General features: G+C 35.7%; 1 protein-coding gene across 1 annotated transcript in view; it reads right to left on the bottom strand.

The window, feature by feature from the left end:
• The window catches only part of LOC127499620 (uncharacterized), a 259187-nt gene that overhangs the window by 76914 nt on the left and 163366 nt on the right, over positions 1-18907 (bottom strand). Inside the window, exons 88-102 of the mRNA XM_051870016.1 lie at positions 18709-18873; positions 18311-18484; positions 17936-18106; positions 17085-17258; positions 16786-16950; positions 16388-16561; positions 12584-12757; positions 12251-12421; positions 8068-8241; positions 7629-7802; positions 6976-7146; positions 2966-3139; positions 2571-2741; positions 2023-2196; positions 880-1044 (exon numbers count right to left, since the gene is read on the bottom strand). Coding sequence (XP_051725976.1) covers positions 880-1044; positions 2023-2196; positions 2571-2741; positions 2966-3139; positions 6976-7146; positions 7629-7802; positions 8068-8241; positions 12251-12421; positions 12584-12757; positions 16388-16561; positions 16786-16950; positions 17085-17258; positions 17936-18106; positions 18311-18484; positions 18709-18873 — 2571 coding nt within the window. The remainder of the gene's footprint in view (positions 1-879; positions 1045-2022; positions 2197-2570; positions 2742-2965; positions 3140-6975; positions 7147-7628; positions 7803-8067; positions 8242-12250; positions 12422-12583; positions 12758-16387; positions 16562-16785; positions 16951-17084; positions 17259-17935; positions 18107-18310; positions 18485-18708; positions 18874-18907) is intronic.

The following is an 18907-nucleotide window of genomic DNA, read 5'->3' as shown; positions in this document are numbered from 1 at the left end:
ACAACAACAATTATGTGCATGTTCAATATCATGATAATTTCTATTACCGTACACTGGCACATCTATTTCCCACTTCCCAGTACATTTCGTTTTAGCAATTTATTGTTAATATATTAACAGATAATTAAATGTGATTAAGGCTGTTATATGAAACAGTTAACACATTTACCTAAATAATTTATACAAATTTGTTTTGCTTATTGACATCCATAGTTATTTTATTAGGATTATGGAAAATAGAGAAACAGGGTGATAACAAAGTTGCATATAACCTATATCATCATTACGAAGGCTCTGTACCACATTAAACACACCATTGTGTATTCATGTTAAATATATAAATATATTCATTCATCTTCGGAACACAAATTAAGATTTTTTTTAAGACATCCGAGGGTTTGTGAACTGAGTCTGAACTGAAGACGTCTTTAAAATAGTCAATTTGACTACAGTGGTTCAACCTTAATGTTATGAAGTGATGAGAAAAACCAGTTAGTAAGTAAGTTAGTAGTTAGTTAGTAAGTTGTTATTTTTCTTTTGTTTTTTCTCACAAAACGTTTTTCTCGTCACTTCATAACATTAAGGTTGAACCACTGTAGTCACACTGGCAATTTTAACAATGCAATGATGTTGCTCCCTATGTGTGGTTCAGAAACCCTTGGATTTCATCAAAAATATCTTAATTTGTGTTCCGAAGATGAATGAAGGTCTTATGGGTGTGGAATGACATGAGTTGAATTGGACCCTAAACTGTGTGTGACCACAAAATTAGTATTCTTACATTTTTATGCACTTCAGGGAGCAAGAAGATTCAGTAAATATATAATATCCCTGTGATTGCTGTGGTGTTGAGTGTAGGTGATGGTGAACTGTACTCACTTGAGTATCTTCAGTGTTGATTTCTTCAGTCCCTCACAGATCTCTTTGACTCCTGAGTCCAGCAGACGGCTGTTGTTCAGGTTCAGCTCTTTCAGGATGGTTTTGGAGGAGAGAACAGTGGCTAGAACTGAACAGCTTTTCTCTATCAGCTTACAATTATTCAGCCTAAACACAGAAACACCATTTTTATTATTCAGTACACATTAAACACACACCAGTTTAACATCTCTTCATATCTGCTATCACATGACTGAAAGACTTTTATCATTAATAAGCAGAAGTTATCATGCAGCCCTATCATGCATCCGACGCAATGCGGCACCTGCGTTGCGCCTGGCGCTTTTTGCTAGGTTCAGCCCGACACAGTTATCATTTTTATGTCCTGAGCCACGTTGTTGAAATAGCAAATGCATTTGCGCCCATTTGTGCGCCCATGGGCGTGCTGGTCTCAAAACGAGGTGTGTTCAGGCACGTTGTTGGTGCGTTACTATTTTGAGGCAACTGAAATAGACTAATGCGCCACTGACCAACTGAAACCTGGTCTAAGGTCAATGGTGCAATATTGTTTTTGTTATTTAAAGAGCGCATTAGTAATATGCACCTATATGCGGGTGCACAACGCGTGCACATTCTGCTTTATTACACACACGGAAGCGCAGCAGCACACAAACATGCCAAATATTAAAAATAAAAGGATTACAATGTAAAAGATTATTATCGTGTGCATAAAGATAAAAAAGCTTTGGTGGAATCCGGCTTTTCCCGCAGATAGTCTGCTCATGCACTTTAACCTTGCGCACAAGCAGATCCGTTTCCTCACTATAGAAGTGTTCAGTCACTCTGCTTGCAAATTCCCCCTTGTAAATAGCAAATCCGCCATGGTGTGAGCGCAACTGGTTTTAAAGGGAATGGGAGATGAGTCACTTGTTGGTTTATTGCACGTTACGCCCAAAACACAGCCTCATTAAGAGAATAGGGACAACCTTTATAGACAATGCGCCAGGCACACAGACCTTTTTTCCTGTTCTTAAACTAGCAAAAGTGGATTCGGACATGCCCTAAATGCACCTGCGCCATGCACTTTAGACCATGCGCTTAGATCGTTAAAATAGGGCCCATCATGTATAAATCATATTGACTCACTTGATTTTCTCCACTTTGCTATGAGAGTCCATCAAAAGAGCAGAGAGTTTCTCTCCATCCAGATCTCCTAATTTATCTTCACTCAGATCCAGTTCTGTCAGTAATAATGGACTTTTACCCAGAACTTCAGTGAGATAGTCACACGCTTCCTGTGCAGCAGGACTTTTCAGAAACCTACAGGAAATAGAAAATTTAGATTTGATAAATGGAAAGAAAAGAAAAAAAAAGGATAAAAAGAAAAAAAGCAAATTTAGATAGAAAAAAAGAAAAGATAAAAAAAATAATAATGTTGTCAGAATTGTATGCATGTATATATTGCAGCTCCCATCCTCCTTATGGATACAATAAAGCAATAAAATATAGCAAAGTGGAGAATGTGTTAAAGTCATAATTATAGTAAATAGTTCCAGTTTTGCTGAATTGCAATTCAGTAAATTCATTTTCATGCCATTCTAATTCTGCATTGGCCCATTTGTCACATCTACCTAGCTGCACACCTCTGACTCTATGTCTGTGGCTTATTTTGAAAAATCAAAGGCTTTTCTCACCTGATGGTCTTTAATTTACAGCATTCAAGACGCAGTAAATCAATGAGCCCCTCCACTCCTGATCGTCCAGGATTATTTGCTGTGAGATCCAGTTCTATCAGGTTTGAGTTTGATTTCAGAGATGAAGTCAAAGTTTTATATCCTTCTTCTGTGATATTGCAGTCTGAAAGTCTATACATATACAAACATAAAAAAACATACACATGTTACATACTGCAACCAATGCCTTAAAGACAACATCTGTTTCATTTGAATTTCTAAATGTTCCATAAAATATTTTCAAACTGAAATTAAAATGGTTAACTGAAACTGATATTTTTTTCAGATAATCTAATCAAATGGACATTTTATAAATGTTTATTATCATTCAGAAATTAAGATGAATGAATACACACTTCAGTTTCATCAATCTGCATTGTGTATTTTCCAACAGATGACAGATCTTCATTATTCCAGAGTTTCCTAGTTTATTTCCACTCAGATCCAGCTCTATCAGGTTTGAAGGGTTTGAATTAAACGCTGAAGTCAGAGCAGCACAACCTTCTGCTGTAATACTGTTATTATTCAGCCTGAAGAGAAGGAAAAAAATAAAGACAGTAAGGTCTCTTCAGTTTATTTCTGCCACAAAACACATCTACAGCAATAGAAGGGCTTTCAAAGTCAAAGAGAGTGGGCCTTATTTCTGACAGAATATGCATCTATAACACAGCAAAACTAGCAAAATTTAAGTAAAAACATCTTAACCAATTAAGTAAACAATCAAAGAATGGGATGTGCATGCGTATGTTGGAGCCTCTCTCTCTGCCATTAGATATATGGTAACTATACCTAAGCTGTTATTCTCGTTCTGCCATTAAGGAATAATTACATGATGAACGGAAGCCTCTAATGTAAATAGGTTGGGGGTCTGTCGTTCCACTTTTCAAAACAGACTGGACTCACAGCCAACAAATGGAAGAATTGATAAACAATATTGGTGCAGAGTTTGAAAATATATAAGATGAATTTATCCCACATGGGCGGAGAGCTATAGGAAAACTGTATAAAATGATTGGGTGAGAGCTGGTCCGGCAGTTGTGTTCTACAGGCCAACTCGGTTTTATTCACTTGTAATAAAACCTATCTTCTGGCATCAAAACTTGCCACTACTACAAATTGGTGCTGCGAGCAGGGTTGGAATGGAGCAGAAGAGGGAAAGACCACAGCTGGCTGGCTGGACAAGCAACACAATAGGTGGCCACAAGGTAAGCTGTTTTTGCTTAATTTGTGTTGTTCGTTGGAGTCTGCCCGTGGTGGTAAGGACACTCAAAATTCTCCTCCAACCTTAACAAAAAGCAAGATTTTTGAGTTTTGATTCCAGAAGAAAAAATGCATGCACTAATCTGTATTTACTGTCAAGAGGACAGTTAAAAAGATGGATGGTGCATGCAATGATATGCACGCAAAAAGTATAAAAAAAGATAATAAGTATACAAAAAACTCATAGGTGAATAAAAGTATAAGAAAATTCCTACAGTTGCCACTCTGTTGCATTAGGGTCACAGAGGTCTGCTCGAATAGACAAAAGTCCTATTAATAAACGGTCTGTCATGGTGACGAAGTGACAGATGGCTGCACGGAGAGGCAAAAATCCTGTAGGGTACCGCTTTTTACTGTGTTGAGAGAGGTTGTTAGTGAAAGAGTAAGTAGAACTGACAGGTGTAGAATAGGAAAAGTGCGCTTATTATGATTTGAAAAGTTTTTCTTTTACCATATGCGTGTCATGCTGTTGTAAAAGGAAAGATTATGTTGTTTAATTGTAGTATACCGAGATAATCAAGGTAGTTTATTGCTGTTTTCTGCATTTTGCAAAGAAGAAACTACAATGAAGAGCTTGCTTTACTAAAATAGAATGAAGGAACTGCTGTTTTCAACCAGATGAGACGTTTTTGATATTAAGGGACCACTGAAAGAGATGAAAAGTGGAATTTAGACAAAGACACAGTTGGGGCCAGAATTTACAAAGGTTCAATTTGATTAATGCAGTCTCTGAGTGTTCAAATTTCAGATGGCTTCTGGAAAAGGGACAAAAAGGAAGCAATAAACTGGAGTCTGTTTAACAAAGTGACGGAGAGGCAAAGACACGGCTGCAGAGAGAAGAAGAAGGAGGGGCTAATGGACTTTCAGCTCCCCTCCTGAAAGAGTTTACACTTCTGCATGGAGAAAGACTGACTTAACACATGAAAAGGTGAAACTTTCACTGGAGACTTTTCCTGAGGGTGAAGAGAACATCCTGAAATGCAAACCTGAGGCAGGATCAATCAAAAGCCAGCCTGAGAAGAGGCAGATAAACAACTGAAACCATACTCTACAACACCAGGCCTTTGACTGCCACAGACTGATGACCCAGTGCAACAGCTAAACAACTTCAACAGACTGATGATCTAAACAGAAGTACTTCCCTTCCCTTTGCATGCACAGGTGCTGCATATTTAATGATCACTATAGCGACTGCTTCAAATTTAGTTAATTATTCTATTAACTCATTTCATCTTGATTATTCACTGGTCTCACAGCAGTTCTGTGCATTCTGTATTTAACATTCATAATCTGCTTTTCATTCAGCATAAGGCTGGACTGGTACCTGGTACCTCGAATTTCATTGACAGACAGAAGTGGGTGCTTGACTCACCAATCAGATAGAAATTGAGCTGGATTTAGCATAGTGAGGGCTATCGCATTAACCAACTAGGGAAAAGTATAACTGAATTATTGAGATCAATGCTGAGCTCTTTGGCAAAGAAAAAAGGCAGACACTAGATGTCTAAGAAAAAAATATGGTTGATAAAATAACAATATTGGTCACTCCATCTTGTTTAATGATACTTTTCTAGAGCTAGATTGAATAAAATAATAATAAAATGAAAATGTTGGTGTTGTATGGAGTGAAAGGGTGTCTGATGAGACACTGAGGCATATCAATTATTTTGCCAAAAACAGCTGTATCCAAATTTTAATATGTGGGCCCACAGGGTAGATTATGGCCCCCATGAAATTGATTTCCAGGGGCATTTTATTTAAGTGCAATTTTTTATAATTATCTGTGTTGTTGTTTGTCAAATAGTACTTAACTTTAAACAATTACTTAAGTCAATCAGAGCACTACATAGACTCTTACCAATAAAATTTTAGCATTAACAAAAGCTATCTTTACACTGCAAAGGTGGAACAGAAGCTGCACTTGAAATAGCATAAATGTTTATTTACACAGACTGTTCATTTTTGTCAATTAATGCTCTTGATATTGTAATAATGATTATTAATGTCCATTAATAGATACATAAAATGTTTTTGTGTTTGGGGAAACTGAACATCATATTCTGGCTACAAAGATAAAACAATCTTAGAACCATTTATGAAAATGAAGACTTCATTTGATCTTACCAGTATGATAAATAAATTACATTAACTGGAATAAACTGTATACAGAAAGAGCAGAGAACGGGACCGATTGTGAAGTTGTCCATAACTTGGGTGTAGCGCGAGTTTAAGCGCTCTCACAAACACTCCTGTTAAAATCACGGAAGCTGATGACACTGCGACATGAATCTTACATCCAATCTGCACTTTTTTGTTTATTATAGGAAAAGTTTCAGTCAGAATTCAGACAGACCGCACAAACTGAACAAAACTCTTCGTTTCAGCGATGACTAATCTGAACGCTTCTGATTGGCCATCATGCTTGACAGAAATGCATTGGTTATATGCAGCAGTCTTGAGGTGGATCGAATAAACAAATTATTTTTACGAGGTTTCAAAGTTTGTTTAACCAATGTTATCACTTAAACATATATTCTATAACATAAATATTTTGAAACAAATTTCCATTAGTTTTCCAAAACTTTCTGGTTTATTTATTTTTCCAAAATTTTCCAGGCCTGGAAATCACTGTTTTAAAATTCCATGACTTTTCCAGGTTTTTAATTACCGTACGAACCTGTTCTGCAGACCAACTTGGTTTTATTTGCTTGTAAAGTTAAAGTCTTGAAGAGTGGTTTTTCACAGAGGTGAAAGCAGCAACTACTACAATCACAAGCAATTAAACAAACACAACAGAACAGAGACATTTTTTTCCATGTAGAAAATACTACAGGTAAAAAATAAGGTAAAAAAAATACTACAGAAATGTAATCAAGTCATAAAATAAAAAAAGTATAGTCTGTATCAATTAAATATTGCTACAAAAGTTTTTCAGTTAAGAGCAAAATATAGATAAATATATATAAATAAAATAGAATAATAGCACTCTAAATGTGCACTCATACTTGTCTAACCTACTAGAATACATTATGTTGTAAATGCAATATCAAATAGTATTTTGTCTTAAAGATGCTTTCTACAGTATAAAACAATGTAAAATACTCACATCAGTCTGTTGACTGTACAGTGTTTATCCTGCAGTAGAGCAGCAATCTGATTCACTTGTGTGTCTCCTAGTTCACATCCACTCAGTTTCAGCTTTCTCAGGAGTAACGGATTTTTACCCACAATTCCTCTCACGTACTGACAGGCTTCATCTGCAGCAGGACCCAAAAACCTGCAGAAGGGAAGATGAAGCAGGATATAATTCAGTTTTTAACAAACCGTAGTCATTTTAGTCAAACTGTTCTTAGGCTGGAATTCTCAGCACGATTGGCTACTGTGCTAAACCATGCTGGTAGAATGTGGGTAGTGACGTAGATACTGGACACTTGTCTATCGCCTGGCGACAGTTTCTCTATAGCTGGCCAAGCGTGCTGTTTGAGTGAAGTAAACACAAGTAAATAATCAAATTAAAATCTTCCGTCCTCCATAATGTGATCGTTATTTACATCTAATGCCATCTGTAAACTCTTGCGTTACCAAGGAAATGACTGATCAATTTGTATTACATTCTAAAGCTATCAGCACCACAATGAAAAATGAAACCACATTCGGTTAAGCGAGGAAAACAGGCTGGATAGATGGTGGAAAAGAGGCATAAATTTATCTTAATTCACCTGTAATTCATTTATTCTGTATTACTTTATCACATCTCACCTCAGTGTCTTGAGTTGATAGTTCTGATCCTGTAGTAAATCATTGAGCTCCTTCACTCCTGATTGTCCAGGATCATTTCCTGTGAGATCCAGCTCTATCAGGTGTGAAGGGTTTAATCTCAGAGCTGAAGCCAGAGATTTATAACCTTCTTCTGTGATACTGCAGTTTGAAAGTCTACAACAGGAATGAAAATGTAATGTGATTAATTATAGGAATTCCAGAAATTAAAGTTTACTTGTAAGTCAGATTTGTTTTCATGCAATTAATAAAATAATGTATTACTTTTTACATTCAAAACAAACTATCAGAGTTACTTCAAATAAGCATGTTACTCTTTATTTTGTTATTTGTACAAATTAAATGCAAACTTAGTTTAAGTCAAAAACTGATGACTAAATTTATAAACAAACTAAAGGCCCACTGTTACACATCAACTCACATGAGTTTCTCCAGTTTACAGTTTGCTTTCAGTCCATTAGAGAGCAGCTTCACTCCCGAATCCTGTAAATTCTGATTATTGCTCAGGTCAAGATCCTTCAGACTGCTGGAGTCTGAACTGAGAACTGAAGCCAGAGCTGAACAGCTTTCCTTTGTTAGAAAACACTCACTGAGCCTGAATAATTGAACAACATCAATAATGAAGATACATAAAACCATTAATTGTAGATAAAAGATTACCATGAGCAGCTGACCAAAATGTATGATGTTCCAGCCCTAAAGAAATAATTCAAACGCTAAAATCCTGCAATGATTCTATGCCTTAAAGCATCAACAGAATCACTGTTTTACACACAGCCACTATGCAGTAAATTCAGAGTTAAGGGGCCTGAGTTCTACAGATCCACACACTGATCTGGATACTCGAATCTGCCTTATAAACTAACTACATGTATAGAATATCTTTTCCATCATTCAATGAATTGACTACTAACAGTGAGCTGTTACATATTTCTGTTTTCAAATAATGTGGCTCAGATATTTCCATGTGATATTTTTCATGCACTGTAAACTCGAACAGTACTACTAACTTATAAAGATTGAGAACACTGCAATTAAAGTCTGCTACATAGTTAACGCAACTTTAAACAATTACATTTTATTAACGAGGAATTTAGTTTTGTTTTTGTGTGGCCCAACATTTGAGTAAACGCTCCAATTTAAATTATTATTTTTTAATTTACTAAGTGACGTCATCCACGTCACATCGTTGCTCTAACCAACAGTATCAGAAGAATACATTCAACATGCCAGTGTTACGGTTTAACTGGTTACCGTGTTATCTGATGACTTTCGCGCTTAATTCCAGCTGTGAATCGATCCGCGGCAGATTAGTCAATCCTGCAAACATGCCCATTACAATTAAACGTTCTCAAATACATGCTGTTGATATCATTGTAAAAGTAACAATAAGTGATTTCATAACTTGTAATGGCAAAACTTCGTTTAAAAAAAAAAAAAAAAAAAAAAAAAAAATAATCAAACCCTGGTCGTTTCGGGATTCGAACTTGTCCAAAAAGAGAGATATCAATCACCATTGAAGTGAATTATTACACTGAGACACTTTAGATCTGCTTGAATAAGATGGTTCTTGATATCCAAAGCTTTCATAATTTTTTTGTTACATTATGACAATGGGCTGGGCCTGTGTTAACTTGTGCGTTACGCTCACAAACTGACAATCTTAAACTATATGACATTTGACTGGCATTTTCTTATCAAAATGCTCCCTCAAACATAATGGAACACATTAGCCTACTTTTTAAATTGATTAATATTATATATAATTAATAATATGGTCCCATGTGTTTTTGTTTGCTTCTTGTAGAGGCTACATTTGAATTGTCTGTAAAACATGCCTGTTGCACAAAAAACAAAATTTTGTGCATCAGGCATGTTTTACAGACGATTCAAATGTAGCCTGCATTGATAGTTGTGAGAATAAGTGTTCATCAAATCAGCATTAACTGAAAAACAGACTGCAGTTACAGTCTAGAAAATGTGAACATATGAATGGATAATTTCGGCTACTCTACCAACATTTCAAAATATTTTCATGTACAGTACACTTGTGCCTACTGTAGGGCTTATTTTTGAAGTTTCGTTGTTCACTGAAAAAGACTGATTTATGATGCAAGCTATATTATGTGACAACATTTTGGGAAGTAGCATTTTGATGTAAAAATGTAATTCCAAAATAAATGCAAAGTAATCAGACGATTAGCTTGTGAGCATAAGGCACAAGTTAACACAGGCCCAGCCCATTGTCATAATGTAATGTTAAATTGTGAATGGCTTCAATATCAAGAACCAACATTCACATAAATCTGAAGAAGCTCATTTTGATAAGACTTCACATCGACGATTGGATGTGTTAATTTTGGACGAGTTCGAATCCCGAAACAACCAGGTTTTTGAAACTTTTTTTTTTAAATATTATTTTTAATTAAACTTAGCTTTGCCGTTACAAGTTATGAAATCACTTATTTTTACTTTATCTATGATACCAACATCACGTAGTGAGAACGGCATGTTTGCAGAATTGACGAATCTGCCGCGGATCGTTTCACAGCTGGAATTAAGCGCAAGAAGTCACCAGATAACATGGTAACCACTTAAACTGTATCACCGGTCACTTGCAAGCGACCGGAGCAAACTTAATAGAACAACTTGTAAGTAAATCATAACATATGTGAACATTTCTTATTTGCTTTTTGAATGTTGTAAGAGTATTATGATGAAGAAATGTTTTAATTGTTGGAAAAGCACAGCATTTCCCCAGTGCTTATAAATGTGCATTTGTAATGCTATTTTAGCATCACTGCCCTACTTTGATGTTAAAATTACACTATAAGCAATGATGTTAACATTAGCTGGTATTTTTTCAGTAAACGCAGTCCTACGTTTTGAATGTTGTTGTTGTTAAGTGCACTGTTTAGAGCTGTTTTTCCTAAAAGCACCATGAGCTAAGTCGATCATTGAGACCCTCGGAGGCAAATGTTTCTATGATCAATTTAGTCTTACGATGCTTTTGGGGAAACACCGTGATTTTATTTGGTCTATGTTTTATTTCTACACGCAAAAACTAGCCGCTAACAGTAACTTCATCCAAGATTAGGTTAAGGCTAATAAACAGACATGAATTTAGCAGGACTGTATATTGGATATTAAGTTTACAAAAGAAATCTACAAACTTGTAGTAAACCTTTATAAACATTCTTTAATACCAGGCTGAACTGGATGCTGAATACTAAAGTGTGAGCCTCAACATTTAAGGTAATTTCTGTTGAATTGAAGTGCAAGGTGTGTGATGTCTCCTCAGATAACGGTCTCCTCTAGAAAAATTGAGTATTCAGAACTTATCGGGTTTTACAGTGTGTGCTGTGGTCACCTAGTTCCTTAAAGAATTAGTCCACTTTCAGATAAAATTTTCCTGATAATTTACTCACCCCCATGTCATCCAAGATGTCTATGTCCTCCTTTTTTCAGTCGAAAAGAAATTAAGGTTTTTAATGAAAACTTCCAGGATTCTTCTCCATATAATGGACTTCAATGGTCTCCAAACGTTTGAAGGTCAAAATGACAGTTTCAGTGCAGCTTCAAAGGGCTTTAAAGGATACCAGATGGGGAATAGGGGTCTTATATAGCAAAACGATCGGTCATTTTCTAAAAAAAAATACAAATGTATATGCTTTATAAACACAAACGATTGCCTTGCAAGTACTTCCACTTTCTGCACTGAAACTGTAATTTTGACCTTCAACAGCGGAGTCCATTGAAGTCCACTATATGGAGAAGAATCCTGGAATGTTTTCATCAAAAACCTTAATTTCTTTTCGAGTGAAGAAAGAAGGACATGGACATCTTGGATGACATGGTGGTGAGTAAATTATCAGGAAAATTTTATTTGAAAGTGGACTAATCCTTTAAATGCCACTTATAATTAGTGTCCATGAGATGATATAAAAATCTGGATTTTTCAGAAATAGGAGAGTTATTGACAGAGTACACATTTGTCCCAGCTCAATGGAACATGTTTTAAATCAGTCCAAGCTCATTTGAGGAAGCAGTGGCTTGTAAACATATGAACATATTTTACCTCAGTGCCGGGCTGTCGCTAGAGGGGAGAAAGGTGGTGATGATTCTTGATAAAGTCAAAACATTATTTGTTGTTTGACATCAATAAAAAAAAACAGTAAAAAAAATCTGTCCTCATGAGTGACTGTAACATAAGTGCACTGAAAGGAAATGCCTGAGCCTTTAATGAGGAGAACATGGAAGTATCTGTGCAATTTTCCATAACTTCCATAAGTTTCTTTAGGCCTTACTTGAAAAGGTACATAAGCATCTCTTTTACATAAACCTCTGTTTACCACCTTTCTGTAGACTATAATAATGCATTGTAAATTGAATCAAGCAAATAACACTAACATTTGTACATCTGGCAGATTTTACATTTATATTTATAAATACAAATATTTATATTAGTAAAAAAAGTTGAATACAGGCTTATATATATTTTTTTTTTTTTTTTTTTTTTTTTGACAAAAGAACAGAATATCCAGTTAGCCATATTCCTGTGATTTCTGTGGTGTTGAGTGTAGCTGATAGTGAACTGTACTCACTTGAGTATCTCCAGCTGACACACAGGATTCTTCAGTCCCTCACAGATCTCATTGACTCCTGAGTCCAGCAGATGGCTACTGTTTAGGTTCAGCTCTTTCAGGATGGTTTTGGAGGAGAGAACAGTAGCTAGAACTGAACAGCTGTTCTCTGTCTGCTCACAATTATTCAGCCTAAACACAGAAACAGCATTATTTATTATACATATTCAATACACATTAGACCAACAGCTTTTCATATCTGCTCACACATGATTGACAGTCAGTTAAAATGAAAAAAAAAAAAAAGAGAGAAGTTATAATTTATATATAAAATATAAAATCATGTTTACTTACTTGATTTTCTCCACTTTACTATGAGAGTCCATCAAAAGAGCAGAGAGCTTCTCCCCATCCAGATCTCCTAATTTATCGTCACTCAGATCCAGTTCTGTCAGTAATAATGGACTTTTACCCAGAACTTTCATGAGATACTCACACGCTTCCTGTGCAGCAGGGCTTTTCAGAAACCTACAGGAAGTAGAACAGAACTTAGCTTAGATAAGCTTGTTAAAGCAATAAGAAGCAAATTCACCCTTTTGGTACCAGTACTATTGGTAATGTTGTGCTTGGTACTCCAATGAAAGGGTCCCAAAAAAGTGGTACGGTACAGAATTAGGGTACCATTCACAATTTCTGACAATGGAAACGGCAAGATTTGTGTACCGTACTGAACTGTACTGTACCGTACCGCTCGGTGGAAACAAGCCATTAATGTATGCATTCAAATTGTCAGTCCAAAATAGAGCTATAAAGCAGAGAAAACCCAGCCAATTTCACCGGAGATGGCAGAGAGAATAGTGACTCGCATCCAGATTTCAGCAAATCACTGTAACAGCAGAGATTTCAGAGCAGCCCAAGACATTTCACATCATGCTGTGTAAAATACAGACTGCAAGAATTTTATAATGGATTCTGCACAAAACATGTTTTAGAGGTTTCATTTTCTGTTGTTGTACTATATACATGCATTGTGAAATGTGTATTTTCTTTAATATTGAAAATTATGTTCTTGACTTTTTCATGTTTGGTTTGGAGTGCACAATTCGGAATTATATGGACTTCTTACATCATTTGATTTATAACTGTCATTTTGGAGTCTCCAAGTGTCCTTTGGAAAGACCTGTATTTACCTTGAAAAAAAACTTACAGAAAAGCTTGTGTCGATGTACATATTATCTTGTGGTTATTTGAATGTTTCTTGTGTTACAGCGGTGCAATATAATAATAAATAATAAATGCTAAGCATTGTATAAATTAATCAAATCTATAAAAACACTGCATAGTCTTCATTTTGTAAATCAAATATATATTTACTCTTATTAAAGTTACAAAAGTGGAATTGTCAAGAGCAGTGAGACTTTTTTTTCTCTTTTGTTGTTTGATTAATGAGTAACTTAAGAAGGCATGAGTCTGTTGAAAGGCTTGTTCGAGATGCACTGGTGCTGCGCAGACCGATTGGCATATGACGTCAAATTACCGCAAGAGCGATTCAAAGGCATAATGAGTCATATGCTCTCCAAAACACTCTCACGGTACTTTGATGTCATATGCCGATAGGACTGCATTTGCCGATGCATCTCAAACAAGCCTGATGTCATTCACCGTGACCCCATCACACTGATGTTAGTTCAAGTGTTCATTCTTTAAATAAGTTTGGTTTTAGTTAGTGATTTGATGCTATAAAAATGAGGGTTTTGACGTCATGATTGACAGCTTCTCTGAGCAACTGCAAAGTAGTCACTGAGGCACCAACAAACTTTTTTTCTGGATCTTTGGGAGGAGATTGGAGCTTTAACTTTAATTTCTACATTTCAAGAACTGTTTATTTCACATCAACACAATGAGTTGATCTGCAGTATTAACCAATTCTGTGAGAGCGTGGGTGGGACCATAATATCGCGGCTCCACTTTTCGCTCACAACTGCACAGACTCTGGCTCCAAGTTCACTATGCGCAGTTTTAAGATGTCAGTGCCATATTGGCACACCGGCGGTAGGGATGGGCGATACCACTTATTTTGTTTTCGATATGATACCGATACTTTCAAGGCCGATCTTGCCGATACCAATACGATACCTCTAATTTGAACTTATACAATTTTAAAACAATTAAAATTATTGAACTTAAGAGTAAAATGGGTAATGATACCCATTTAACATTATATTTGAAAGGTATTTTAACATTCAATACGCCTTAATTGCAACTTATTAGATTATATTTTTGTTTACATATGGTTAAAGTGTTTACTTGTAGTGGTGGTAACCATGGAAATCTACAAATACTATAGGCCTAGATGAACTATGTTCACTGTAGTAATGGTTCATTTTCAGAAGGGACTGCCAGTGACAGGCTGTTGCACCCATAAAATGCAACCTTTGTATTCTGACAGTGTATCAACATTAGTTACAGAATAGAACATCAATATGAACTTTTAACGTTCAATTTAAATAAATGTAATTAAACAAACTATGTAGGCTACTATTTCATTTGGTTTACTGTGAAATAACTCAAACATATTATATTTTTCTGTCCACTGATAAGCATTGTTCTGGGCGGCGTTTCCCAAAAGCATCAATGGTTTCTTATGATACTAAACACAGCCCTGTTTGAACGTAGTGTCGGCAGTGAGCGGACGCTCTCTGTGATTGATTGGTTCTGACTTGCAGCATTTGCGTGTGTTCAGATGAGCAGGAAAATAGTTCTACAACACAATTATTCGCTAACATAGGTTATTTGTCCAATTCAATGCATATTGTACGCATTCAATTTATTGTTAAATAAACAAAATAATTGGTAAAAAAAAAAACACCTTAGTATCGATATTTTTATTTGAGTATCGATACTTTCGATACTCAACGTCAGTATCGATACTTCAAATCGATACACCCATCCCTAACCGGTGGCTTCAGTTACTACAATGGAAGAGAGTGAAGGTGCGTCATTCATCTTTTTTTACAGTCTATGGTTCAGACCAATTTCATTTGGTCCGAATGAAATTACAGGGTGTCCTACCTGCCTGTCTATCTATGTATTTGCATATAACTATTTGCATACCTCCACACATCCAATACAGTGGTGTAGGGATGACTCATTTTTGCAGGCCAAAACCTAGAAACGAGTTAGCATTTTAGAACTCCCATTTCCATTGTCCTGTCGATGGGTTTATGAAAGGATTTTTGGTTAATTGCTTGAAACAATGTCAGTGGTGAACACAACCTCAAGATATCTTCATGTTTTATTCTACAATATAAATTACATTAGTAATACCCTCTTTTTTAAAGCTTTTACATGTCTTGTAAAAAGCAGTTGCTAACAAGTAGCTATTAACCATCATCAACCGAACAGATAAACTCATCTACTCACTAGTCCACTTTCACAGCCTCATTAATTATGCTCATGCAAACTATTATAGTTGTTAGTTGTTGGAAGCTTTCTGATGGTGTAATTGAAGTCATGCGTGTAGTGTGGCCATGGTGTAGTTTGTTTACAGCCTACATTTATCAATTGACTTCTGCAGATTATATTTACGCTTCAAAATTCTTCATTTGTGAAGATTATTACGATAAAGAATCATAAGCTTTTGATAGTCACAGACATTACTTAATCAAAAAGCCAATGGAAAAAAACCTATTGACTTCTGGGTTGGCCTACAAAAATATGCCACAAACACATCGGCCAAAAAAGCGGCATCATATATCGGCCATCGGCTGCCCTGATTTCTAAATATCGGCATCGGCCAGAGAAAAACCCATATCGGTCTACCTCTAAATACGCACCAAATAATTTCACAAATTTTTCTGTAAAAATTTGAGTGAGCTGCCATGTAAAGCTGCTACTACTTACATGTGATAAGACATATTTGAGGCTGGTAATGATAGGCGAGCATTTAGATTTCCTGCCCAACTGTAATTGCCACAAGGACCAGCCATTAACAATCTCTGTCGTGGACTGCGTGACTTGCCACTTCCTGTGGAGTTTTTTTTTTTTTGCCACTTAATGACTAATAAAATTTTGGTCAACTAAGCCTCTTCTCATTGACTACTAGGATGCAGCCCTAATTTGTACATTATTTTGTTTTGTTTTTTCATCACATCTCACCTCAGTGTCTTGAGTTGACAATTCTGATCCTGTAGTAAATTATCAAGCTCCTTCACTCCTGATTGTCCAGGATCATTTCCTGTGAGATCCAGCTCTATCAGGTGTGAAGGGTTTGATCTCAGAGCTGAAGCCAGAGATTTATAACCTTCTTCACTGATACTGCAGTCTGAAAGTCTAGAGGAAAAATGAAATAAAAACAATGAAATAAAGTCTTATAAGTCTAACGATTAACTAATTCAATAAAAACATTTCTTTTACAGGATTATGATATTCATAATTCTCAGCACTTAAAAAGCCTTGTGTCTGTCAATATTTTTTTTATATAACACTTTTTATTTCTGTAAGTGACATCACTGACAGAAGATTTCTGCCCAAGTTTAAATTAACCAAATTCAAACCTGAGTATCTTCAGTGTACATTGTGAATTTCCCAGTAGAGTGGAGATTTGTGTTACTCCAGAGTCTCCTAGTTTATTTTTATTCAGTTCCAGCTCTTTCAGGTTTAAACAAAATGCTGACGCCAGAACAGAACAACCTTCTGCTGTAATACTGCTGCAGTTTAACCTGTAGAACAAAGCAAAAAATAAAAATGGTATATAGATGCATACAATTACACAGGCTCATATATTTCGTAAAAACTACTTTTATCCACAAATGTGAGATTTGCATTTTAACAGATTTTTTTTTAAATAGTTTACTTCAGCTTTTGCAGTTGACACTGCTCATTTTTGAACAGCGTAAAAAAGATCTTCAATCCTGAGTCTCTCAGTTCAGTCCCACTCAGATTCAGCTCTGTCAGATTTGATGGGTTTGAATTTAAAGCTTCAGTCAGAACACGACAATCTTCATCTGTGATATTGCTGTTATTCAGACTAAAAAAAAGAGAAAACATAGTTATGAGTTTACATTTACCAAGAGTTGACAACTACTGGTGACATGATGACTAGGGGTGTGCCCGAAGCCTTAATCCGTATTTGGAAAGGCACACAAGATTAAAAAAAAAAAAAACGCATTCTATGGGGCCCCTAAAGGGACATATGGTTAGCTTCTTGCTAGCAGTAGCCTGTTACTTTACATTACATCAGATTTCACTTGCCACATAAAGAGAGTAAGGAGAGATGGCTGATAGGACGATGGTGAAGTATTTGTAGATCCTGAGCGCCACTGACAAATATCTAATCTTGTAAAATGTGTATCAAGTACCGCCACTCCCTACTATACAGTATGTGTGATTGTGAATCTTGAAAGTGAAAGTCAAACTTGAGCGCGCATTTAAAAGCGATTTCAATACCCCGCATATTAACAGTGGCTCCCTGATGCCCGCAAAATATATACAGTATAATTACCCAACTATATAATTGCTAGAGAAAGCATTAAAATATATTTTTCCTGCCAACTCATATTTATTCCTTTTAGGGGTTCCTTAGTACACAGCATTTCCTTTCTGAACATGGCATTCAGCTTTGGGCTTACAAAATATACATAACACAATAAAGAGCAAGTTCACTATTATAAGAAAAAAATGTATTGTAATGATAATAAAACTTACATCAGTGTGTTGAGCTTACAGTGTTTATCCGGCAGTACAGCAGCAAGTTTCTTCAATCCTGAGGGTTCTAGTTTATGTTCACTCAGATTCAGCTCTCTGAGGAGTAAAAGATTTTCACCCAGAACTTTGTTCATAAACTGACAGGCTTCATCTGCAGGAGGACTCAAAAACCTGCAGAAGGGAAGATAAAGCAGGATTCAATTAAATTCTTAACTAAACCTTTATTAAAAATAGCATCTGATTCACAATTGAAAACAGTGTCAAATGCTTTATGTTCAATTTTCTTTGCAAAAGATTGTATTAATGAATAATTCTATAAATAATTTGGCTGCTTATCATTGTATTATTTGTATGTATTATTTCACCACATCTCACCTCAGTGTCTTGAGTTGACAATTCTGATCCTGTAGTAAATTATCAAGCTCCTTCACTCCTGATTGTCCAGGATCATTTCCTGTGAGATCCAGCTCTATCAGGTGTGAAGGGTTTGATCTCAGAGCTGAAGCCAGAGATTTATAACCTTCTTCACTGATACTGCAGTCTGAAAGTCTAGAGGAAAAATGAAATAAAAACAATGAAATAAAGTCTTATAAGTCTAACGATTAACTAATTCAATAAAAACATTTCTTTTACAGGATTATGATATTCATAATTCTCAGCACTTAAAAAGCCTTGTGTCTGTCAATATTTTTTTTATATAACACTTTTTATTTCTGTAAGTGACATCACTGACAGAAGATTTCTGCCCAAGTTTAAATTAACCAAATTCAAACCTGAGTATCTTCAGTGTACATTGTGAATTTCCCAGTAGAGTGGAGATTTGTGTTACTCCAGAGTCTCCTAGTTTATTTTTATTCAGTTCCAGCTCTTTCAGGTTTAAACAAAATGCTGACGCCAGAACAGAACAACCTTCTGCTGTAATACTGCTGCAGTTTAACCTGTAGAACAAAGCAAAAAATAAAAATGGTATAT

The sequence above is a fragment of the Ctenopharyngodon idella genome, chromosome 18 (genome assembly GCF_019924925.1).
Source record: "Ctenopharyngodon idella isolate HZGC_01 chromosome 18, HZGC01, whole genome shotgun sequence".
Classification (NCBI taxonomy): domain Eukaryota; kingdom Metazoa; phylum Chordata; class Actinopteri; order Cypriniformes; family Xenocyprididae; genus Ctenopharyngodon; species Ctenopharyngodon idella.
The sequence above is the reverse complement of the archived record's forward strand: the minus strand, read 5'-3'. Positions and strand labels throughout refer to the sequence as shown.